This window comes from Centrocercus urophasianus, unplaced genomic scaffold, assembly GCF_019232065.1.
Source record: "Centrocercus urophasianus isolate 14NV4802_14NV808 unplaced genomic scaffold, USGS_Curo_1.0 seq_11, whole genome shotgun sequence".
NCBI classification, from domain to species: Eukaryota; Metazoa; Chordata; class Aves; order Galliformes; family Phasianidae; genus Centrocercus; species Centrocercus urophasianus.
The window spans coordinates 13427355-13453167 of NW_024884253.1; the positions used below are offsets into that span (position 1 = coordinate 13427355).

General features: G+C 41.3%; 1 protein-coding gene across 1 annotated transcript in view; it reads left to right on the forward strand.

Annotated features, from left to right (window-relative positions):
- Window positions 1-9266, forward strand: part of EIF3H (eukaryotic translation initiation factor 3 subunit H) — an 80669-nt gene extending 71403 nt beyond the window's left edge. The window contains exons 6-8 of the mRNA XM_042839830.1: window positions 3503-3623; window positions 6286-6418; window positions 9015-9266. Coding sequence (XP_042695764.1) covers window positions 3503-3623; window positions 6286-6418; window positions 9015-9112 — 352 coding nt within the window. The 3' untranslated portion in view covers window positions 9113-9266. The remainder of the gene's footprint in view (window positions 1-3502; window positions 3624-6285; window positions 6419-9014) is intronic.
- Window positions 9267-25813: the final 16547 nt, after the last annotated feature.

The following is a 25813-nucleotide window of genomic DNA, read 5'->3' on the forward strand; positions in this document are numbered from 1 at the left end:
GGAAATGTGGGCTTCATGTGTAGCTCCGTGCTACGAATCCTACAGAAGTGGAGCCAGTTGAGGTTCCAACCCCCAGCTGCTTGCATCATTCCTCCCTTCTATCCCCATTTCATCTCTGCATCCCTCCCGCCCTCAAAGATTTTTTTATTCCCTCATCTGTTTTGGAGTACGGCTGTACAAATAGCTTTGTGGAATAGACTGGTGGAAAAAGTCAGGCTCCCACTCTTCTTCCCTTCCAGCCCTTCCTTCAGTCTCTCTCTCTCTCTCTCTCTCTCTCTTTCTCCCCCTCTGTTTAAAGAAACCCCAACAGAGGGTGTTTTTGCATTTACAGTAGAGCGTTTCACTGGAACGGTTTAAAGTGTGCCCACGCAAACAGCTGAATCCATACAGCTGAGAGTGCTGTAATCCTTGGGCAGAGGGAGAGGCAGGAAGATGCTGATGCTGGAACCTTTTAAACCAGCTTTGCTGGCAACAGCAAACCGTACCTTTGCTCTTCTAAAATATATCCACAACGGGAGGCTCTGGTGGTATGAGCATTCCCTCACGAAGAGGGAAGCTTGCATTCAGGTCCTTTAGCCAGATCTGCATCCTAATCATAGAATCATAGAATGGTTTGGGTTGGAAGGGACCCCTGCTATGGCAGGGAACCTTCCACTAGACCAGGTTGCTCAACAGGATACACTCATGCAGTGACTGATAAATGGATGTAATCTGATTATAGGTAATGCTTTGTTCTTCCATGGAAGCTAGACCATAATACTGCCGAAGGCAAGGCTCGTCAGCCAGAATAACCAAGTCACCTATGGGTTAGGGCTGTCCACTCACAGCTTTCCATTTCTCACTCTCAGAATTATTTTAACTTTATTTGATAAAAGGAATTGGAAGTAACTGTTGTGCCAACTATTTGAGTGTATATCTTCCCTTTTTGGTGAAGAGTAATGAGGGGAATAGGGAATCAATTATAAGGCTGAAAAAGTGCACAACACTAACATGTATACAGTCACCTGTGTGGACTTTTTGATGCTTGCTATGATGGCAATCCTACAGCTAGGTATTTCTAATAATTTTCTCCTATGAATGTTCACTGATACCTCAGGTTGAGTCATCTCCTAGTGCTATCTCAACACATCTGTTGAAAATGCTATTTCTGTATTACTTGTGCTCACAGAACAATTTGTTGGGTGCTGAACTCCATGTTGTCTCCATTTCACTATCACAGAGACTTTTAGGAAAATGAATCTTTATGGATATGTGAGCAGCAATTACTTGCACTTTTTTTTTTAATTATTGCATTAAAGCGTATCAGGCATTTAGGTACCATGTAGTGTAAGTTTTGATATCTTCTATGGGAGCGCAGAAGGAAAGGAGATACCTAAAAGAGCTTTTGGGCTGAGTAAGTGTATGGTGAGTTTTATGGGCTGGAGCAATACAATTTAACCTTCTAAATCTCACTCATATAAACTTCTGCTGAATAAAACGTACTTAAACGTCGCATACAGAGTTTTATAAATTGCTTCCTATTGGCCTTCGTATATTCTTAAAGAGATGATGGAGTAAAAGAGAGTATCAGGCACATAAGACATAAGGAAAAAGCAGGTCCTGTATTTGGAGCATACTTATCACTTCATGTCTCAGTTCACATCTGTTTAAGTTATCTGTTTTTAGATTTTTGTTTCCTTGGCAATGAGAGCAAACATTATATTACTGCAGTGTCTTAACAATAACTCCCTGTTTCAGTATTCTGCTATACTAAGCTGCTCCTAGAGAGATTCACATAAAATCATTCTTGTAACCAGCTATATTTCATAAGGGTGCTATCTGTAAAATAATTTTGTATTCCTGATGGCTGCAAACCCTGTAAGGTCATTAGTGTTCTGATAATATCCAGTTCTTACACTAACTCAGTGTAATATAAACTCTGTAGAAAATGAAAACATGTACACCCATGGCCATGGCAATATTCCACAGTTCTGAATATCGCAGTGCTTGAAATGCTCGACTGAAAGAAAGAAACCCTCCAAGGAGTTTAGAAATAATTATTACAGTGGCGCCTTTCTTTCTGCTACGTAGCTGAAATCTTCCTCACCATTTGCCCCTGTAGGCAACAGAAGTTTAAGACTATGGCTTTAAATAAACTGTGCTCAGGAATTAACGATCCAGCCTTTTGTTGGGTAAGCAGGCAGCTCAGCTGGTGAAATAGCTGTTCTGATTCTTGTGGATGAGGGCGAGTGTCTTGAGCTACGTTCCCAGCAGGTATCTTCTAGTGCCTCTGTGTATTACAAGCATCTGTCTACAGTTCTGAATTCAGTGGGCTTAGTATTAGGTGTCTTGTTCCCTTTTCACATTGCGCTGCTATTTCCTACTGGCTCTTCCAGTTAGTTTCCCCGATCCGTAGGACTTAGGATGGAGTGAATGCTTTGTAAAAGGCAGTAGGAATCTCAGATAACGGGGAGAAATGGTGACAGAGGGATATGATTCTGACATAGAAATGCACCAAACTGCTTTTAGTTGAAAGAAACTCCATGAATATTAGTGGATTTCAGTTGAAGAGGAGAAGAATGAGGTTTAGCTGCTTAGTCCTTGGTCTTCAGCCAGGTTGTACTGGGTGTGGCTTAAATTTGGAGCCAGAAACCTAGCTTCTGATCAAAGGGATCAATACAGAGCAGTGAGTACCCTTCTTTTACTGCACTACCTTGTAAACACAATCTAGGATGAATACCGTCTCCATGGGCACCACTCTTTAAAGTTCCAAAACTTAAACTTGGAAAGTATACCTTAAGTTCCTGCTAAATACTGAACCAATTGCTAAAAACGGTTGCAATAAAAGTTGTTTAACAGACTGCATTTGTCTGGCCAAGGCTGCAGATCGCATAACTGGAACTGGACGCACCCAGCCTAGCTGCTTCCATGTTGCCTATGATATGGAATGTGGAATTGGCTGGGCTGGATGCGATACTGCCTCTCAACAGCTAAAATCGAGTGATGTCTGCTGAACCTTCCAGGCATGGTTTGATGGCCTAGCTAATGAGAGAGTCCTCTGAAGAGTATTTAACAATCCCTATTGAGCATTGGAAACACTGAAAAAAAGCCAGAAATAGCTTGAAACCGAACTGAACACATCTTCTAGAATGTTTTTCAAGGTTGTGTGTCACCACAAAGGCATCAGGCTTTCTCTTTTAAACATTTGACCTGAATCCATAAGTCTTGTTAATCAGAAGGTTTTCATAACTAGGAAGTTCTTTGCAAAGACCAAAACATTTAAATATCATATTTGTAACGTGGCAAGACACTGTAGGAGGAGAAGCCAGGTAGAATGTCTCCAAATACATGCATGAACAAAAATAACCAGGAACTGAATAAATAAATACGTGTGCAAGCTCTGCCATTAGTGCAGAAAAGTTTGTCAAATAACTTGAATTTTCAAGTTATATATATATATATATATATATATATATATATTTGTAATAAATTCAGTCTTTCAGGAATGTTTTTTGTATTTCAGTAATCACCTGGGGAAGAGTCTGCAGCTGCTGATGGACAGAGTGGATGAGATGAGCCAAGACATTGTGAAATACAATACCTACCTGAGGAATGTAAGCAAGCAGCAGCAGCAGAAGCACCAGGTTGGTAACAGGGAAAACCTGAACAAGAAGACTTTCTCCATGAAATACGGTTTTGGGAGTGTTATCTAAGACAGATGGTTTAAGATTTGGGTCAGGATCTAAGCAAGATAAAATTTTTACAGAAACATATCCTTTAAGTAGGGTCATAAAATGTTACAGCTAGTGGGGAATCATCAAATGAATTCAGTTGTGCTGACACATGATGGGGATTTGTCTGTCTTTGCTATTTTATGTGTTTGTTAGTGATCTGTGATAAAAGCAAAGTCACTTGATAGATATACTGTAGACATAAGGATTAGAGGATTAGTAAGTGAGATGAAAGAGCAGTACAGTGAAGTACAAGTGAAGTGTTCTGAAGCAAACTGTTTTAATACCATCGTATATAGTCCTCTAAAGAAGCAGTCCATGCTGAAAAGACAGCAGAGTGGCCTCATCAGAAATGACATTTCAGTCATATTTTATGTCAGTAGATAGTGATACTGATCAGGTGGTGCTGGCTTTTAATTCCAAATGCCAAAAAAAGCTGCTTAAAATCCAGAAGACTCTGGTTTGGTAATCCAGAATAGAAAGACCAGCTGTAGATACTCCTGCTTGAACAGACCAGATGACCTCAAGTCCTCTTCCAGCTTTCAACCATGCTGTGATTTCTGAGGCAGTTGCTTTACCAAATGCAGCAGCAGCAGCAACTAATGCAGTACCATGTCTAATTAGAGAAGAATGCTGGTAAATTGGATAAAAGCTCTGTGGGAATGATTTAAAAGCCTTGAAAGCAATATTCTTGAATACAATTCACTTCATATGATAAATTCATGTGTAAAATTAAGGAGTGACCTGCTTACTCAAGAAGTACCTGCAAGAAAAATAAATTTGAGCTCTTTAATCTAGCAGGCAGAGATAGAACAAGATTTAATATTGGCCAGTTGAAATTGGACCAGGCTGGTTTACAGATAAAATATTGCAGCTATTGCTACACAAAGTAGCTAGTTATTACAAAGAGTATCCATGTTTCACGTAAAATGCTTTATCACTGGCTATTTTAAATCAGAATGGGCTTTTTTTTTTTTTGCTTTTTTTTTTCCCCCCCACTTAAATATGGCTTGCATAGGGATTACTTTAAGGAAGCAGCACGTGATCAGGGGCCTCTTCTGGCTTTGCAATTCCTGAGGACATAGACTCTTCCTGCATGTTATCTTCAGAAGAATTATTTTCCTTTGCTGCCTAATTTGAATAGAAAGATGGCATACACTTCAAAGGCTTTGTGGATAACAAGGGGATCTATTTATTTGGAAAAGCAGAACAGAGTAGGTTCCATGGTGTCTCACTTCATTTCTTTAGTAACTATGACTGCTTTAGTAGTGGCTCATTGTGACATAGTTAGTGGTCTTAACTTCATTTTTAAAATGGAGTGATTATGATTAAGAGCAAGCCGTTTCAATAGAGAATAATAGGCAGACTGCTGAGAAGTGAATGGGGTAATGCAAAGAAAGAAGAAACTACATGAAATTCACATACAAATATGGGCATTTAATATTTTATTTTTAACAATGTCCAAAAAGATGCATTTGTCACTAGTACTGGAAAAAAAATTACTTCATTTCAGTATGCCACCAAGTATGAACTGTTCTCTTGTGCACAGATACGTTTAAGTAAGTGAGAGAATATACTCCGTACAATTTGGCTTGTTTATTTTAAAGTTTTTTTGTGTTGAATATGAGGACTTTGGTGGACAAAGCTTACAATGTTTACTCCTGGCTCTGACACCTGGTACAAAATCTCACATATGTATTTTTGAATGCATGTAGTTCTGCGAGAACAAATGTTTGTCCAACAGATGAAAAAATGATCAGCCTTAATTTTTATGAAGTTTTAATAATCTACGTGGAAAAGAGAAGTACTGAAAACAAATGTCAGTATATTTTAGTAGCAGATTAATTTTTACAGACTGCTGCTTCAGTGTGTCATTGGGTAACCTACAAAGAAATGACATACGTGTGGCAGAATATATGAATAACCTGAATGGAGAAATGAGCCGTTACACTTTGTTTCAGTTACCACTTTGTGATGGTTTGAGTTAATACCTTTTGGCTTAAAATACCTTGTTTAATCAAGTTCTCTTTCCCTTTCACATTACTGTTGTTTAGACCTGTAACTGATGTAAAATTGGGTATTACCATCTTATACTTCTATAACTGTTTGAGGCAATGGTTTCTCATATACCTTCATATTCTAACCTTGTTTTCCATTTTTGCTTGGATAAATGGAAGCTTTTATCTAACATGCTGTAATCTTTTCATCAGATACAGTATTTAACTCTGAAAAAAAAATAATAAAAATGATCCTACCATTTCAGTGCCGCATGATTTCTTAGTGCCTCACTTCTTTCAGGTGCCAGCTTAAAGGGAGAAAATAATACTAACGCTTGTTGCCAGTGAATTGAATGCAACATTTGGGCTTATCTTTTAGAGCTTGTGCTACTTTTTCACTTGGTCATTTTGTTTCTTATATAAAGGGGTATTTGAAATTCCCTTGACTCTTTATCCGGTATGGATAAGAAAGGTTTTGAAAACGTACTTGCTAGTTAAGCAAAGAGCATCTGAAAATAAAAACTTAACAGGACTTCCAAAGCACTGCTGCATTCTTTTTCTGTTGCTTTTTTTTTCAGTATCAGCAGAGACGTCAGCAAGAAAATTTACAGCGTCAAAGCCGAGGAGAAGCCCCTCTGCCTGAAGAGGACATCAATAAACTTTTTAAACCACCACAGCCCCCTGCCAGAATGGAATCACTCCTTATTGCAGGTAATGTTCCAGCAGTCTTTCTCACTCGTCTTTTCACGCATTAATGTTACCCTGGGAAAAACTGCAGTTGTTACCCTAGAAAGCATCTTAATTTTTTGTTATCTTTGTCACTATGGTGTTATGTTTTGGTGTTGGTCTCGTTCTAAATTCTGCTCTTCGTTTGGTCGAAGGCTCTGATTGGAGCAAACTGCCCTTGTGGCTGAAGCATTCCAAAAGAAGTGGCTAAGATAAACAGCTTCATTGCTACTAGGCAGTCCATGCCTCTGTTAGAAAGTGAACTTACACACGTGGAACAATTCTAAGCCATCTAGGGAAGTAACTGATGCATGTTACGGATACTGGCATAAACATACATGTTTTTATGAAATCAGGCCACTGTGTTTAACCAAAACATCTGCATTTAGCTGGTATAAAATCAGGTTGATGTGTTTAACTAAAATGGCTACATTTAGCTAGCATAAAATCAGGCCTTTGTGTTTAACCAAAATGGCTGTATATAGCTTTATACTTGATGTATGGAGACTTTCTTGGTTTATTTCTTACTCGGCCATCACAGCTAGCCTGTGTCTGACCATCTGTGTTTCATGGGTTGCTGGAAAAGGGCAGGAGCAACAAGAGCCTCTTCCTGGCTTCATTCTGAGAAGCTGAAGTGGGATTTGAAAGGAGAGCTGGAGAAATGCCCTATGGAGCATGGCTTTTCTGCACAAATTGGAGTAGCAACTGCTGCAGCTCTCTGCACTCATAGCCCAGCTCCTCCCTCAACTCCACATGTTATGGGGTGCACAGCTGAGAGGCAGGAATCAACTGCTTAGGCTAGGAGCTTTGAGTCAGAGCAGAGCATGTGTCTGCCTTGTTATCTGCAGCTCTAAGTTACTGTGACCATCCCTAGGTATTGAAATGACTGTTGCAGAAGCTGAGAACGTTGCTTTTAACTTCACATAGAATTGGGCCCACTTCTTTGATCTTAGTGGCCAGAGTTCTAGGGTATCTATCTTCCATCTTCCCACACCCAAATGTGAATGAAAATATAAATGGGAACAAAGCATAGGTGTTTCTGGTTGTGTTTCACCCCCAGTCTGTTCAGTTTTCTGGTGTTCTGCAGTGTACAGCCACAGTTTGCTACAAAATTCAGTCCCTGCCCCTGAAAGAGCAAAAATAGCTGGGACCTCACAGGGAGCAGAAAACCTAGATGCACTGAAAGTAATATAAGTTTGGAAAATGTCACAGGAAATCCATTTTCTTTTTTAAACTATGGGAGGATTTTCAGCTTAGCTATCACCATTGTTCTGTACTTGAAGAAAATTAAACAGAAGTCTTGGCAGTTAGAATACAGAAAGTGAGTGATTTGACATGAAAAAAAAATAATAATTAACTCTTCAATTTTGGAATGTCCAAAAGATTTAAGGTAGTACTGATATTTTTTCATACTGCTTCTTTTAAAAGAAATAATGTCCTTGATTCATTATTCAATCCAGAGTCTTTCAACAAACTGTTGTTTAGATGGTTCTGAACAGTTTTGAACAGTTAATGAATCCTAGTAGCAGTAAAGTATTTAAACACTCAGATTTAGCATAGCTTAGAATATGCAAAATAAGTGTGCACACGTGTGTTATGATAGTGATAGCTTAATGTGAATAATCTCTTAGGAGAAATTAAAAACTATTAAAGGAGAAACAAAGCTTTCAGCCAAAGCACTCTTCATTTCTTTTTTTACTGCATTCAAGGGAAGAATTGGAAGCATCTACTTAAATTCAGATGAAGTAAAGTTTGTGGATAAAGAATAAAACTTAGTTCTTTTGTCTCTGAGGCATTTAAAAACTTTTCAAATAGAGCATTAGCTTGAGAGTTTATTGGGCTTCTAAACAGTCTTAATTTTGATTAAACTGGCTTCTTGTTTTGCTATTCCTGGCTAACTAGGGAAATAACTTGAAGCAGTGCTTGTATAAAAGTGTTTTAATGGGCACATTTGATTTGTATAGCACTGACAAGTCTTCATACCCTGATGGCTTTTGAAATAGCTAACAAAGTGAAATATTAGGTGGAAACAACAAAAAAAAAGTCTAGAAATTGTGAAACAGGGGTACCACAGTATTTAGTGTTAGTGGAAAATATTTGTTGTTATAACATTATAATAGGGACAGCAGATGTACAGAAGCAGAATTGAAAATCAGCTATACAGTATTTTTAGAACAACTAAATTTTAGAGCAACTAAATTAGCTAAATCATTAGTTAATATTATTAGGCTTATATATCATTAGGCTTCTGATACAGCTACAAAAACTGTTCTTTTTATTGTCATATATCATATCTTCTTATTGTCATATCTTTTAAGAAATTGTAAATTACACAGTTGTAGGAAAATTATGAGGTTTTGAGCATACCAGTTTACCTACTCTACTAATTTATTCTTCTTTCCAAACCTGTTTGGGAATATTGATGATGTGAATTCCCGACTATAGTGTATTCAACCTGTTTCAGTTGCTTCTCTATGATCCTACATGAAAGGTGATCTTGCTGTTTTTAAAAAATCATATTCTGGGGTGTCTTTTCTGAATTTGAAAATTGATGAGGTTTTAATCTTCTTTTTATTGACAGGTCAAATTAATACCTACTGTCAGAATATTAAGGAGTTCAATGCACAGAACCTGGGCAAGCTTTTCATGGCTCAAGCTCTCCAAGACTACAACAATTGAAGAAACTTTGCTATAGCCTTCAACAGAATGAATTTTACAGTGTTTGTGCTCCTGTTGAAAACTTTGTATACTGGGAAAAGAATGTTGTAAAACAATCAGCTTGGTTTGTGCAAAACTCTCCAGCAAGAAAAATAAAAGGCAAATTTTAATGATATTTTAGTATTTCCTTATTTGTTGGCCATATTGGACTGGAATTCTCTGTGGTCACTCAGGTTTTCTAAGTGCCTGGCGGTTATTCATACTTAGTCATAGCAAATAATACATATTTTATTTAGCTTGGAATCCGAAATAAAAACAAGTTATTACAAACGGTCAGCATAGCTGAGTTTACAGAAGAAATTTAAGATTTCCCAGTTTTGGTTGAGAACTTACAACCCATAATATGCTAGTCACTTGGAACAGTTGTCCGTTTTCACTCTAATCTGTTTGGACAGTATGGTGCAGTGGACCTTCCATGTTGCAGGTATCTCATAGGCTTCGCAGTTGGAACATACGAATCAATATTCTGTGAAGGCTGATCCCCACGATGTCATGCTAGGCTGTGTTCCCATTTTCTATTGCCACCACCAACTAGACTGAAACCCAATGATCCTGCTGAAATCTGCACGGAAGATGTTGTAGAATTGAGTAACCTGTAGTAGGTAGTGTGGTGTAAATGGATGCCATGACTACACTGTGTTAACTTTACCATCTGCACACGCACTTATTCCTGAACTTGAGCTACTTTGCTTTTTAACAAGAACATTAAGTGTTTAATGCATGGCAGTGCACTTATGTTACTGTTTTTTAAAAGAAAAAGAAGAAGAAAAAGTTATTGCCTGTCATGGTATGATGAGTCCTGAGAGCCTAAAATGGCTGTAAGAATTTGATTTTAGTCTTCTATAATGAATAACGTCTTCTAAATACAAACCTAGTATGGAAAATTTCAGCCTGCAAGGTGAATGTTTTGGAAAGTCAGAAGTGTGTGAAAACAGAGGATAGATTAGGAACTTATTTTTGTCTGTCTTAACTATAGTGCTTGTGGTATTTGTGCAAATATGTATGCAAATTTTGTTCAGCCCTCAAATATCTGGCAAATTGCCGGTCTGATCTTTTTATCTTGGAAACTTTAGGCACCCTTGTGTTCATGTTCCTACAGTGAACTTATCTGAAAACAAAAATCTGTTCAACGTTCTGCTACAGTGCACGTGATTTTTGTTTTCTGTATAAATAATATTTAAACTGTGTTAATTTTCTAGTTTTCTGAAGGACCAGAAAATCCCCATTGCAGCACAAGTAGGAGCAGATAGTTAGGATAAGATGGGACACTTGAAATGGAGGGGAAAAAGTGATCTTCTAAATGACTGGGAATAAACGACTGTCTCTTTAGTGGCTGTATATAAAAAGTGAAGTAACATTATGCAAACTAGGTCTGCAAAAAAGGTGTTAGCAGAATAAATGCTTAGGATAGATTCAAAACAAATTGTGTGTTTTGAATCCTTTAAGATTGTGGATATAAATGAAAGTACAATAATCTCCTGTGTTAGAGTTTAACAAGATCAGTGCGTTTATTACAGCTAAATTGAAAAATGTCAGCTAAAGCATATGGAGAAATGTTGAAATCTTCAGTAGAGATTCATGGCTTCTCTAGGTGTATGGATTTGAGTCAGATGGAGAAATGAGCTACAATAGTAAGTAAGGCTTAAATAGATTTTGGAGGTGGTTTCTGTCTCTTCTGTTCTGAATTACACTTTGGTCATCTGCCATGGTGCAATGAATTAGGGGAAGCCTACCTGAGCCAGGCAGGTGGAGTCATTTGAAGCTGTCAGTCTGTAAATGAGATTCAACAGCTGTGGGGATTAAGAATTAAAAGGGGCTATGTGTCCGTGCTGGGTTTGGTGTCAGCTTTCCCCACAATCAATGTGTTCCTGGAATTCAGCTCTTACCCATTCCCTTCCTGAAGTAGTAGAGCTGGCAGCTCATTCTATGTAGACAAGTCCTTTCTCATTATCACAGCACTATCTATTTTTGGTTGTGAAAGGCTTCTAAATGCATATGCAGTGACATTAAAATCTTTAAAAATCACCTCTAAACAAGTTAGAACGTTTTCTTGACCACTCATACAGTGTTTAGTCTTGGAAACAAATGTTTTCCCTAGAATGCCTGCTCTGGTCTCAATTTTCCGTACTTCTCCATTTTAATAATGCTAAGATAGTGAATTTTGATATCTGTAGTGAGCTGCAGTACAAAATCTTCTTTGCTCATGGTATTCATAGGCTTCTGTAGATCCCATAAAGATCACTTACAGAGAGGAACTGCATAGGAGAACTTTCTCATGTTGCATGTGACTGTTCCAGAGACAGTCGATAATTTTGCTGCCTGTCAGCATTGACTGTTCTTTTTCTCATCAGTGAACCTCTCATCAACCTCTCAGCCTCCACACTGAGCTCCCATCTCTGTTACATATCCACAGCTATTGTGTATGCTCACAAGAGACAAAGTGTACAGCATTTTTTTTCTGGTTGCTTGATATTTGGAATCTTCACTGGTGTAGCTCTCATTTTATTGTGACAACGCCTCTGTTCCACTACTACTATTAAGGTGCACTAATTGTACTCGAAACTGAGCCCACGTGAGAAATGAAATACCATCTCCCTTTGTGGTAACACTAGCCCCATGCTGCAGTCACTGCTGTGACTGCTTGCCTACAGGGTGATGAAGTCCTTTGCACCCACTCTCTTTTCACATGCAAACAAGGCATAGAAGTGTTGGTATAAGGCAAAGGCAGATGCAAGTGGTGTTGCATAGATAAGAAGTTACTGTTCCTGTACTCGGAAGTGATGCCCTCCCTGAGGAGTCAGAGTATTGAACTGTGAGTGCACCTGCTCTTAAATGAGCAGAATAGGTTAATCACAGAGCTTCTCTAATGCTCTGAAATGTGTCTGGGTACGTATTATCTTCAGGACAGGCAACAGGAAAAGAAGCCACACTTTGGACTATCTGCTCGGTTAAACTAAGAAAATAGATATAATTCACAGAATCACAGAACTGTAGGGGTTGGAAGGGACCTCCAGAGATCATCGAGTCCAACCCCCCTGCCAAAGCAGGTTCCCTACAGCGGGTAGGCATGATGACATCCTTAGATGCCATTTACTGCCATGTTGTTAGCAGTGACTAATCCTTAATGTTTGAGGAAAATGAAACCAAATGAGAGAGAGCTTTTCTCTAATCTAGGCGTACTTGGTGTGCCTTATCTCTACATCAAGTTATGAAGTGGTATTCCATTCTCCTTTTGGACCAGATTCCATCTTGTATTTGTAAGTATTCTGCAGCAAACTGCTCACGTGGAGGAAACCAGGGACTTCTATACCCAGTTATTCAATATACAATATTCCCCCAAATGCTTAAATTTTTTAGGACTTGGATTTTACCTTCTCTGCATCCTGTTGAAGTTTGGACTTCCATGCAGAGTTGAGCAGAACTACTATAAGGCACTGCCAGGTGAGAGCAGGTAGTGTTTGTGTGGCTGTTTGCATCTGCACAGAGTATGTGGTAGAGAAGGGCTGAGTCATGTGGATGTCCTGCTTTGTGCTAGCAGAGGTGCTGGATGGGGTTGGCCATGGCAACCTCTAACACTTGTGAAGAACATCTGATATCTTCATGTTCGTGCTTCTTGTGCTTTGTAAATTCCTGAGTGCAGAGTCATTAATCTTCTTGTTGGTCATTCTTGCCAGATTTTTTTGCCTTCTGATGAAACAAATCACCAATGACAATCTGAGACATCTCTGAGGAGCAAATGCTATGTAATGGTTCTTACTTGATAGTCTAAAGGACTGAGAAAACTCTCGGCGCTCTGCTAAGGAGCCATCAGGAGCTGATGATGCAAATAATAACACCAGCCTAAATATGTGCAATGTGTGCAGTAAGAGAAACTGAATTGCTCTCTGTAGATCTGCTTCACAGCCAGTGTGTCAGCCCAGGGGTGAAAGATATACCCTTCCTTGTGATTTTGTATGCTGGTGCATTTTCTTCCCTTGGTTTTTATACTTGCTTTTAATTTCCTTCAAATTGTACCCACAGCTTGTTGATCTTTAAGAAAAAGACCATGCTGCTCTAAGTCCTCTGATGTCTGTCATTATGTGCTCCACTTTGAGGTGAGTTCTTCTGGATAGGTTTGGAAAGATAAGTTAAATTTTTTGAGCAGCACATCAAATTAGTGGTGGAAGTTTTGGATCGTTGCTCCAGGTGTGCTCCCAAGTACACTTTTCTCATGCCCCTCATCTTCAGGTGTGAGGGTGCCAAGTGCATCAGCACTGCTCAGAAGACTGTGGGACTTCTGTGGGACTTCACCAGACAGAGTGAATTGAAAGCTTTTCACACCAACTTTACAACTGGAAGGCATTTTGGGACTGGTTGTTATTTTTTTTAAGTCTTTCAATTGACAGAACAGATTGCTGTTCACAAGACTCATCATACGCTGAACAGTAGTGAATTGTGCAGAGCTGTAGAAGGTGTCTTGAAAAACAGATTTTGCAAAAGGCTCCTTAGTGAGAAAAAAAAAATCTTACTTCAATTAAAAAGAACGTTTATATGCAGGGAAAAATGACCAGATCCATTTTACAATGATATGAAAAGGCGTTAACGTCAGTAAACAAGGAAGGGCAGCAAATGTGTTTGTCCAGCACAAAGCTGCAAACTTCAAGAGCTTTGTAAGATGAAAAGGATGCATGCATTAAGGATTTCCGTTCTGTTTTAAATGATCAATTTATTAATCTCACCATCGTTGGTATTGGTGTTCCTTAAAAAGGAATGATACATCAAGCTTTTGAGTTTTTTAGTGTGTGCCTAGATTTGAGCAATGCAGTTGTATGACTTCATCTTTTTTCATGTCTCTGTAGCTGGATGGACTGAGAGTCATACCCAATAGGCACAAAGCTGAAAGCTGATGGAAAAATTCAGAGGTGTCATCCCACAGCCAGTGTTTGCATGCTTGCATATCCTAACATTTGAAAGCTTGTATCTGAAAGATTTATAGTAGGTTTTGTCTGTCACTAATTTGTTAATTTGTCTTTTTGTTGTTCTGAAATCTTTCACTTGGCTTTTAACATTAGTAAATTTAATTTTTAGATTGCAGAATAAGGCACGAAAATATTTAACTGGAATGCAATAGCGGCAATGTTTTTGTCTATTTCAAGCTGTGGTAATAAATATGCCTGAAAGTGGAGTCTAAATCATAATGACCAATTTATGTATTTTAGGATAAGAAGTAAACAATATGACGATCAAGGCTGTATTACACCAGATTGTAACACTTGAGCAGTTTCTGCTTTCGACCAAATGTGTGACTTCCATACGGATTATTTCAGCTTACCTTAGGCAAAAGGCATAGCATGTAGTCAGACACATCCAGTGTTACTAGCTGTAAAAAAACTGGTTTCCAGAAGGATTAGTAATTACGAGTTCTGGCAGTGTTAACAGCTTGTTTACATGGACTACAGGGTCTTACTTGATTTAATCACTTTTAACGTGACTCTTGATGCCATTAGGCATCCATCAGTGGAAAAAAAGTAATAGCTTGCAGTTGATGGAAGAGCAGTTTCTACAGTTGCGTATATGAGCACATATTCATGGAGTTGCCTTGTGGCTTTTTGGTCTTCCTAGTTCAACCACAAAGAGCTGTTCCCAATGACTTCCACACACAGCTGCCGCAGAACCCACAGCTCCTCCCGGAGTCCCTTCTCCTCCTTGAGCAGGTGTGGGTCCAATCCTTACATCCCCAGCATAGCTCCTGCCTGGCCACACCAGCAGACTTCCAGCAGTGCTTCAGCCCCTGCCAATTTGCTGCCTCAACAAAATGCCTCAGCCTACTAATCTACCACATTTTAGCTGAATTTGGCCGCTGGGTTTAGAATTTAGAGTGCTGTTAAGACAACACCACTGTGTATGCCCTGTTTCTTTAGCAAAGCTCAATGTAAGCATTTGCTTGCATTGCTGTGCATATTGCAGACAAAGAGCAGAGGAGGCTGAGTACAGACTCAGGGTCACACGGAATTGGCATTGTCACGGGGTGGGTAACAGATTGCACCACAACGAGCTACTTGGAAATGAAAAGCTCTCTTTCGCTAATTGGTTTCCGTAAGACTTTAATGAATCTTTAATGAATCCTCAATGAATCCTCACTCAGAAGGGAACGTTTTCTAATTGGGAAGGATACTCAGAGAATTTAACTTTATGGAAAGGAAATAAGGGGATCAGTGAGAAGAAAAAGAGCTTCTGAATCGACACCGAAGCAGTAATATGCTCACCAAGTGACTGGATGGTGGCTGTCTACAAATTATGTGCATACATCCTAAGCATTTGTTGTAGTTAATGTTTCTTAATTGTAACGCTATTAGAAGACGCTTCTCTTGAATATTTATGTTATTTCGCAAATAAATGGTGACTGGAGTGGTACCAGTCAGGCATTTATCTGAAATTCTCATCCCCTCCATGTGCAGCTGCTGCTTTCTGTCCAGGGACAGCTGAATCTGCTTTGCTCTCACCCGAAGTAGGAGGGTTTCCACATTGAAGAGAGGGCCATAGGCCATGGGCTGAGCATTCCCAAAGGAGGAAACCAGCACTCTCGGCGAGAAGCTCATCCCCGCCTGTGGTCTCCAAGCCATAAACCTCCGACTCCCACCAGACAGTGGCTGCGAACTTGTCACTAATTACTGGAATCTTGGTGTTGGTAGACATAGGTGAATAATTTCCTTATGTAAACAGCAGCTCTTCCTGATACAAAACATATGGGCTGCTTCATCACTTGCAATTGCTGGGCAGTGGAGGTGTGAGCCTAGCAGGGGTCCTGTGTCTGAGCCCAGATTCAGCAGGTCGGATAAATGACCCAAACAGATCCTTCAGCTATGTGCATTAAGAATGGGTTCTGGCTCTTTTGTATTTATGGAGTGTAAGCTCCTTAAGACTGATGCCGTCCATGTCTGTCACATACATTTAAAGTGCTTAATGTGCTCAATCCAGTCCACGCTCAGCAGGTCCTTGATATCATTTGGAGCATATCTGCTCCAAATGCAATCTGAGCGTAATTGCCTGATTATTACATCTTATGGAGAAAATGATTAGCCATTAAAAGGTTGTATGCTGAGTAGCTGGATGAAGATTTCACTGACATTTCCAGTTTTTCCTCTCTCTGGAGGGCTCAAATTTCCAAAGTTTAGGAAAGCGGATTTTGTCTTACAGAGATGCCTGGGCTCTGTCTGAGGGCTGTGCTGGATGCAGTAATCCCCCTGGTTTAGAGCAGCAGCACATTGTGGGTACCTGTGACACAGCCCTGATAGCAGGAGGTGATAACAGCTCATAACAGGTTTCTTTGCTACTTGCAAAGCAGTGAAGCAGGGCTGAGGCCAGAGTGTGGGGATGCGAACACCCCTATCTTGTAAACCTATTGACCAGAAAAGGTCCTTCTGCCTAATCTCTCCTTAGCACCTGCTTTTAATTTCCTATGCCTCTTCATTCTCTAATTAGCACATCACTTCATTTTCATCCATAGTGTGTGCTTTTTCAGCCTTACTCCTTTAGTCATTGTCTGAATTTTTAGCAGATTTATTGCTGAAGTTCTTGTTTAACTTTATGGAAGCATTTGAGCTCTTCATGTGAAACTGTAGTTTGTTTTCTCAGTTGTTTTTTTTTTTTTTCCCGTGTAACCTCAGTCTTGGAAATAGCTGAATCCCTTGAGCAAAAGCTTCCCAAAAAAGATCCCATTAGTCAGACAGCTAGCGTCAGGAATGCTTAGCCTGAATTGTTCAAAGTTATCCTGAAGCAGAGTATTACAATGGAAAAAGTTAAGTAGCCTCTGCATAAATGCGGCTACTTGTGCTGCCATTAATAACCTTGGCCTTGTAGAGAATGTTCTTGTGCTGGCTAAATTAGATTAACCAGTAAATTTTCTCCATCTTTAATGTCCATCAGATTTAAGACTTTTGGGCTTAAGCCTATTGCCACTAAAGCTGGCGGTAAAACTCTGCTGCTTTCTGTGTGAACGCGGACTTTTCAGGAATGATGTCAGAATTCTGTACTTCTGAAATCTGTGAGCGTTAAGAATACAAGAAAATGAACACTACGATGCAAAATTAAAGTGAATGGCCTTGAGAATAATGTTAAGCAGGAACAAGGATGTGTACGGCATTTCAGTCGGTTTCAATGCTGGCTTGTAAAGACCTTTAAGTATATTAAGAACACAGGAGTCCCCGTGGCTTCTGGTAAAATTACATTTTTAATATTGTAGAAAAAATGTTGTGATGAAGAGTTCAATTCCGTTTTTCTGAATGCTTCATATATATGAAAAATTACAGCTCTTGGGAGAGCGTAATACAATATCTAAAATCACATTTGTATTTAATGTTTTATCATCGCAGTTCTGCCTACCGCCTGCACCTTATTCCATCTCCCCCATATATGCTGTGGTGGTGCTCAGATGTAAATAGCTTTTGCCATTCCCTGGCAAGAAAGCCATTCTGGGGATAATGTCTGCTAAAGAACACCATAGCTGGAGCTGCTGCCCTTTTCAGCTGGTGATTGCTGCCCCTAGCAGTGCTTAACAGGCTGTGTCCCGGGATCTTAACTGGTGCATTGCCTCTCAGCATGGGGATACGTGCTGTACCCCTAAGCAGAAGCAAGGTGTTTACAGTGCTAAAGCACTGAGATGTGTTGTTCTGTATCTGTACAGACTAGGTGACTTTTGTCCCCTTCAACTGAAGTTGGAAGCTTTGCCAACCATAGCCAGAGAGCTCGAGCCCATTCCCAAGAGAGAGAGCCGATATCCCAGTAAGTGTGAAGGGACACATTGACTGCTGACCCAAAGGTCTGTCCTCAGACTTGTATCTGCTGTGCAGGGGCCCAGCAAGTGCTCAGAAATGACCACCTTGCAAACGAGCTTTGTTCAGACTGCTCTGCTGAGCTGAATGGGAGACCCTCTCTGGAGCTTGTTTGCCGCTGGTATTAATAGCAGCAGTCTCATCTTGGTGTAGGGGGCTTTAATTGTGCACATCCCATTAGTGCTAATGGAGTTCTGCACCTGAAGTCCTGTGTACGGAGATGAGACCATAAATCTAAGGTTACAACCTCATTAAGGTTGTTTATTTCATGTGTAATAGCTCTTCTGCCACCAGGATACCTTAATTCATGACTTTATTTGTCCCTCTGAATGAAACCTCCTCATCTTCAGATCACAGCTGCCTCTTCTGCGCCATGCACTGAGAAGGCCACTCATACTTTTCTCCACTACTATTGCTCAGTGTGTCACCAACTCCTGGATACATCTTCAGAGAGTTACTGGTAGCCTGGTATTGAGTGTTTATGGGTGCTGGGACCTGCTGCTGGGCTGTGCCATTTATCATCAGGACTTACAACTGCTTTTGGAGATGTGGCTGTACTCTGAGTTCTCCATGGCAGTGACACCAGGAGGTGCAAGAGGGCACCAAGGAGAGTCACTGTGGCACATGGAAGGTGTGGGAAAGGACTTTGAAGTAAAAGTGGGGGAAGGAAAAGGTGGGAAAGCCAGGAGAGGGCTGGGGGTGGCAGAACCGAGGAGGGGAGACATTTTCTGGATGTCAAAACCAGGTTTAAGTCTCATGTAGATGGACACCTTGGTCATCTTCCTGTCATCTTCCTGTTGTCTTTTCAGCCCTGAATCTCTTCTGTCTCCAAACGATGTTGTATATGCCAAAAACAGGGTCATTTTAACTTACCACAAATAGCAGATGACAAAAAAAATAAAGCTGTTTCATTCTAACAGCCTTTGTTTTGAACATTTTGTTTTCTCAGCGGGGTGGTTTTGTTCACACTTGCCATCTCCAACACAAGGCTCTCTAGGAGTGCTAGTAAGCTCTGTGTCCATCACTGCTTATCTCAAAAAGGCTGGCTTGCCAAAGAGATTAAGTGAAGTCTGAACATCCTAAGGAGGGATACATCAAGGTTAATGGTCTTTGGAGAGTATTAGTCTTTTCTGACACAAAAGTGTTAAAAAACCACAAAACCTGCTTGAGGCAGTTGGATGTTCACAACTGTTGTGTTCTCAGGAGTGTGTAATGAGGATGGGGAAGGAAAGCAAGTGCTTGTTTGTCAGTTATGCCAGCATACGTGGGGCAGAAGAAGCAAGAGGAAATGTGAGGAATAAGAAAGCAATAATTTGCTAGGGCAGAACCCAACTTCAAGAAATGCACATATATGAGGAAGATGCTGAAGGCAGTTGTGAATGTAGATTTTAATATTGTTGTTTGGGGAAGAGTCCTGGGTGGAGGAAGCTGGAATTAGGTAGAAAATCTCTGATGTGGGCAGACTGGAGGCAGTGGTGAGCATTCTGCTGCAAGCATTTGGCCAGTGTTGGTGAGCTGGGATGAGGAAGCTGAGATTTGAGCAGAGATAATGTTAAATGGAGATGAAATTGGTGGAACGGGAAACTTCTTCCTAGGCTGTAGTTATTCACTCACAGATACCTCCTGGAGAGTCAGTGTGTCCCTGCAGAACCTGAGCCCAATCTTCTCCAAAGCTCTGCATCCCCCACACCACCCAGGGGCTGCTGCTTCTCATTTTGTGTCTAAGTCTCAAACTGGTTAAGCTTTAATAGCACTGCAGAATTTCCACTTTGCTTTTGCATTCAATTTTCAACATCCGACTTGCAGAGTTAATTCACAAGAGTGATTAGCATGGTTTGAAACCATTTGAAGATAGATCCAGATGAGGCAGCAGCAGGTACTGAGCTCTGAAATAGTGTCCAAACCAGAACTTTTTCCCTTGTTCTTTCCACTTCCATTTTGTTCTCTTATTCATTACTTAAGATAATTAAGACGCAATTTGCCCCCAGATACCCATTCTAGCTGCAGGTGTGTAGCACCCTGTGCAACTGGACCTGCAGCAGTGACCTCAGAGATTTTTTAAATCGATTTCATGGCTCAATTAATAGAGACAACTCTGAGATTTCAGGTGCTCTGAATGTTTTTGCCTGCTGTGCTCTGATAAAGGTATGCCTACCCCTGGCATGGGTTCAAGGTACAGTACTATAGACGTAGGCAGCATCCAGGCACAGCACTCCCCTTTCCACCCCTAATTGAGACCATCACTTCCAGCCCTCCCTGGATGCCCCGCTGGCAAGGTGAGCCAATAAGCTGTCCTTGCAGTCCTTCAATATGTGCGAGCCTGGGGAGAGAATGAGGGCCCTTCAGTCGAGGACCCTTCAGTGGAGCTGCAGCTCTACCCCTTTTGTGATAATCACAGACATTTCTCTATTAAAAGAAACACATTCAGACACTGGAGATTTGCACCAAATTTTGTTCCTCAGCGTTCATCTGGTTTATTGCTCTAGTGCTGTGCAGTTGTTTGTAAGGTTTGAGGTTTTGGTTTTGTTTTTTTTTATTTAACCAAATCAGCACAAAACAGTGGCAGTAAAAATCAGGGCATTCTTATTTTTAATGCCTTGCTTTGTGTGATGTTCCACACTAGCAGGGAGTAAATAAAGGCATTCTGTTTCCCTGTGCAATGAGATTTTTCTGGGCACTCAGGTGTGTGCCATGTTCCACAGTCAGGGTACACCATAGCTCCTCTCAAACTTCCCTAGCTGTTGGCTGGGGCAGATCTGTGCCTGTCAGGACAAGCATTGCCAGGAGCCATGACTTAGGCGAACTCAGCACCCACTGCTGGGCCAGATCCCGCAGCACCATATGTGTGCCATGGTGAATATCCACCTGGAAATGGGCTCTGAGCTTCCTGCTCTAGCTGTAGGCATCCCTGTTCATTGCAGGGGAGTTGGACTAGATGGCCTTTCAGGGTCTTTTCCAATTCAAATGATTCTAGGATTCTAAGTGTATCACACTGCTGGCTTTCCCCATGTTTTTGTATAGCTACAACTATTTTCTATCGAGTTTTATTAAGTGAGACCCACATACTTCTGCCAGTTGTGACCGCGTGGTCGGTTCCTCCGTAGCTGCTCACCCCACCCTTGCTCAGCAACACTTCACAGTCACGCTGTGTTGCAGATGAAGAATTAGGGTTTGAAGCTGGCAATCTGATTCCCATTAAAGCTGCATGGAAATTTGCCACACACCTGCCTAGGAAGCTGGAATAAATAATTCAGTGCTGCTCGTTGATACCTCATGGCAAGCAGATAGTTTGAGAACCTAGTATGGGGTAGGTTCATTGGTGCTCTGTCTGTTCATGATGGGAGGAGGAAAGAACCCAGACAGGCGTGGAGAGGTTAAGAACGGCTGAGGGCTGTCTGTCTCCTGGAGTCAGCTTCTAACCTTCCCAAACGAAGGGGCTGACATCTGGTGCAGCTGAGGAATGCAGCAGTGAGAGCGAGCAGTGAGACCCAGCTATGCTCACTGTGGAGCAGCAGCAGCAATGAGAACACAGCTGAGCTAATTGCTGCCTGCTAATAGCCATACAAGGCAAAAAGGAGCGTGTAAATCTTGGTGCCTGACTCCCATTTTCGGGAATACCTTCAGACTTTGGGCACAAATAACATCAGTCGAGTTTAAACTCTTCACTGCTTGGATCACTTCTGCACATAAGGCCACTGCCATCACGTGCATCTACTGGCCATCGGCTGTGGGAGCAGCTCTCCTGCAGCACTGATGGATTGCCCCTCTTTGGATGCAGCTACAGAAAATTGTTTAGGAAGCTGCATACAGGAACTGTGGGCAGAAATTTCCAGATGTAAGGCCCATGCTGCCTAGGAAGTTATCTGGTCACAGTGCTTTCTTGGTGATTCCTCACTACTTTGTCATCTGGTGGTTGGGGTTTAGGGTTGGAGCTCACTGCTATTGATCAAAACTTCATTTACATAAAATCATATTAGTGGTTGTTTTTTTTTGTTTTGTTTTGTTTTTGTGTGTGTGTGTCTGCAGCACCTTTTAATTACCTTTGTTCCTTCTTCTTGACGGTGTAGTAATCCCTGCCTCCAGGCTGGTGGTGATCTGTAATTTGGAGACAATATATCTGATTTAGTAAGAATGATGCACTGGTTCCAATACATGATGTAGCCTGTCAAAAAAAATAATCTCATCTTGCATACAAACAGATTAAGACAGTATTAAGAAGTTTATGACTTGGAGCTCATGGGCCTCTGTGACAGCCCTCTTTCTCCTACCCTGCTGCCAAGCCCACATCTGGGCACTGTGAACAGTTGATCTTTTCAGTTAGTTCTCACCAAAAGCTAAACTGGTATCAACTCTGTGAAGGAGACACCTGTTAATCCTCAGTGACCTCTTCACCTACCAACTTGTCACTGCAGTTGTGTCTTGAGAGGAAAAGTATCTTGAATAGCATTGGATCTGCAAAGCCTGCAGAGCAGCCCTGTTGCAACACTGTGTGCCATACACCCATTGCAGTGGGATCCCAAATCCACATCCTGGGAGAGCCACCAGGGGATGCAGACAGAAGGTTCCCCGGATGGGGGGTGGCATTCTCACGCCATCGCTTCTCAGCACTGCAGGTTCTCAGGGCAGACGTAAATAATACTGGTGAATTAAACAGAAGTGGTTTCTTCTATTACGTAGCTATTGCAATTATTTCCAAGCTGTATGGCAATGAGATTTTCCGGTATGTCTGTGCTCAGAGGGAAACTGTAGGTAGGTCTGCGTGCTCAATTTCAGCATTTAATCTTGGGGCAAGTAGTCTCTCAATGACATTACAGTATATTGTGTTTACGATGTCAAACTAAGGCCATTCTGATTTTTTGACTTCTATAAAACACCCCATATACTGTATTAGGAAATAGTCACTTTCTTACATATGATGTGCCAGGTTGGTATAGCGAGACAGTTTTGGTTCGTTTCCAAAGAAACTAGACTTCTGGGATTTTTTTTATTTCATTCCACCCAATGCAACCTGATCTACTGTGGGTCCCATGTGGAGTCAGTTTATGTGCCTTTGGCCACACAGCCCCACATGATTACTGGCTCACTTTCTTGGCTCTTAGAAAAAACTTTCAGGGAATTTTCGATGCTACCCCCAGACAAGGAGAAAAGGGGAGTGTGCTGGTCCTGGTTATGCTCACAAGTGGCAGGGAAAAGCACTCTTCAAATAAATGGTTGTTTTAAAAACAGTACCCACAAACTGCGTTTTTCTTATGTCTGAGATGGCTTTTGATCGGGGAAGGGTTGGGGAAACAATATTCTCACACTCCCATTTGCAGACTGGAACAGACCTTGAGACAGAAAAATCTGGTTTACCAATAAAGTCTATCGGCCGTACATATGAATGTACCCAGTAATGTGCAGGAGGTCACAGCAATTGTTCCCCAGACAACCTGTGGGGTTCATTTTGTTACTATTTCTCCATATTTGTTTTCATTCGGTGATGTCAGCAGGCAAAATTTAAACATAAAGGGATCCTTTCACCTCTTATTTAACTATTGGATGAGATCTGTTTCCCTGGCTGCAGGCTCCTGCTGATGGGCTCCGTTGTGCAGGGGATGCCAGGGCATTCCTCACCCCACTCCTGGGCAGGGGATGGAGGGGATGATGACTGTGCTGATCCCACAGGAGGTGAATGAAGCAGCACCACTGCCAGCGTGGTAACTCTGCCCAGGGGGCCGCCCAGCTCAGCAGCATCCGGTGCTGACCCCACTAATGCTGCCCACCAGGGCAGCTGGGAATAGGTTGGAGGAAGGTTTTAAGGAAATTTGATTCAAGATGCAGGTTTTCCAGCTTGAACCTATTATCCCTGCTGGTAGCTTCTGCACGATGGACAGGCAGCAGGGTAGGGGTGGCACGCTGCCAGCCGCAGGAGAAGAAAACACAGGCTCTGGGTGCTGCTGCGACAGCTCTGTCCTCTTTCACAGGAGCTAAATGAGCGTTTCTCAATCTTTCAAAATCAAAGGACCAACGAGCTGTTTTGATGCAAGGAACAGCAGCCAGTGCACGAGCTGTGCCTGTGGGCAGGCGCTGAGTGTCTGCCAACTGTGAGGGATGGCACGTGCAGGTGTTTGGGGTTGGATTTTAATTATTTTTCTGCAATCAGTTCATGGACCACCTTCTTGTATGTTGTAGGTTGCCTGTTGCCCATGGGCCCCGCAGAGCACTGCTGGCTGGGTGACTCGCATTGCTTGCATAGGCTGCACCAGAGGCATTATAGATGAAGGATTTATGTGCTGTTACATATTCCCTGAAATAATCACCTGTCTCGAGTACTTTGATAATGATAAGTGACTGAAGTAGAATCTGAGTTCCTATCTAGTCATACATGCCTTGTTTTGCAATTATCCAGCTTCACTGAACAGTTTCCTCTTACAGGCTTACATTTAGCAATTATTTCTTTGCGATGACCTACATTAGTTCAGACACTGCATCTAAGATTTTAATCTAATGTGTGTATTTCAGGTGAAATATTGAAAACTTTCCAGCATCTTTTTTTTTTTTTTAATGCATTAAATGAAGGATTTTTTTTATATTCAGCATGAAAAAAAAATATTTAGTAATAAGGGCTGGCTTCAGAGTGGCTGCAGACAGGAATTTGGAAGGTGGATGCTCTCTCTTTAACCCATCTCACCATATGAATAGAGCTGCACAGGAGCTGAGCATTAAGACCATCTCATTGTGGTCTTGGTTTGCTGGACTCCTGCTTTGGGTAGGCTGAGGACTCTCTGGTGGCCTTAAGGAGGAGTGGTTTTCTGCTTCGGCTTCTCCAGGTGGGGACGTCCTCGGGGTGCAGGAAACCCTGGAAGGATGGCTAATGATATGGTAATGACAAGGTAAATCAATTACTGTGTGTGAAAAGGCTAATTAGTGAGCAGGTGACATTTTGCAGCTGGCTTTCAACCTGTTTGCTCAGGCCAGTTTTTCAGAAGTGACTGATAGGCTGCAGTGCTTGATCTCTTGAGTAAACACATCTCATTTGGTGGGTAACAGGCTGGAGTGATGAATCTGGCTGCTTTGCAGCAGAGCTGAACTTGCTTGCAAACAGTTGCTGTAAAAACATTTGGGGCATGCACTGCATTTTAAACACTGACATTGCAGCCATTTTTGTTGCTTTTGCAAAACACTGGAAGAGACAAGGAATGGAATTACAGACTTCTCAGTCTCCCTTTGGTTTGTTCCTCATCTTGAAGTGAATTTTTCATAAATGACATTACTTTCATTTTCTTCTGATTTCATCTGCTGCTTTGGATGTCTGATCTGGTTCATGTACTCGATGTACGCACAGTTCTTAAAGTAGAGGAATCCTGTTATTCTGCCTTAAACACAGCCCATTCCCAACTATAGCAACAGTGATTTTACTTGAGGAGCAGTACTTTCTGCTCTGCCAAGTGCATGGCTGGCAGTGACATTACTCCAGTCATTGGGCCTCTATGTTCTCTTCGTATCCGTAGCTGAGGAAAACTAGATTAGGAGTTGAGCTCAATCATCCTTATGGGTCTCTTCCAACTCAAGTTATTCCATGATTCTAGGTCTGCCCTCAGAGATGAGCAAATAGGATATTTTCTGGCCAGAGAGGATGGGGAGGAAAAGTTTCTGTACCTGCTCTATAGGAATGTGAACTCTCTTGTAGCCTCCTTAACAGTTTGGAAAAGAGGTGGTACGATGGTTTTCTTGCATGGCATGGCTTGGTGATGATTACTTTTCTTCAAGTGCCATTTCCTGTGAGCACGGAAGAATCTCGGGTTTCATTTTGTATTAAAGAAAGTAATTTTCTAAGCAGTACTTTGTGTTTGTTGAGGAAAGGCTTGAGAGA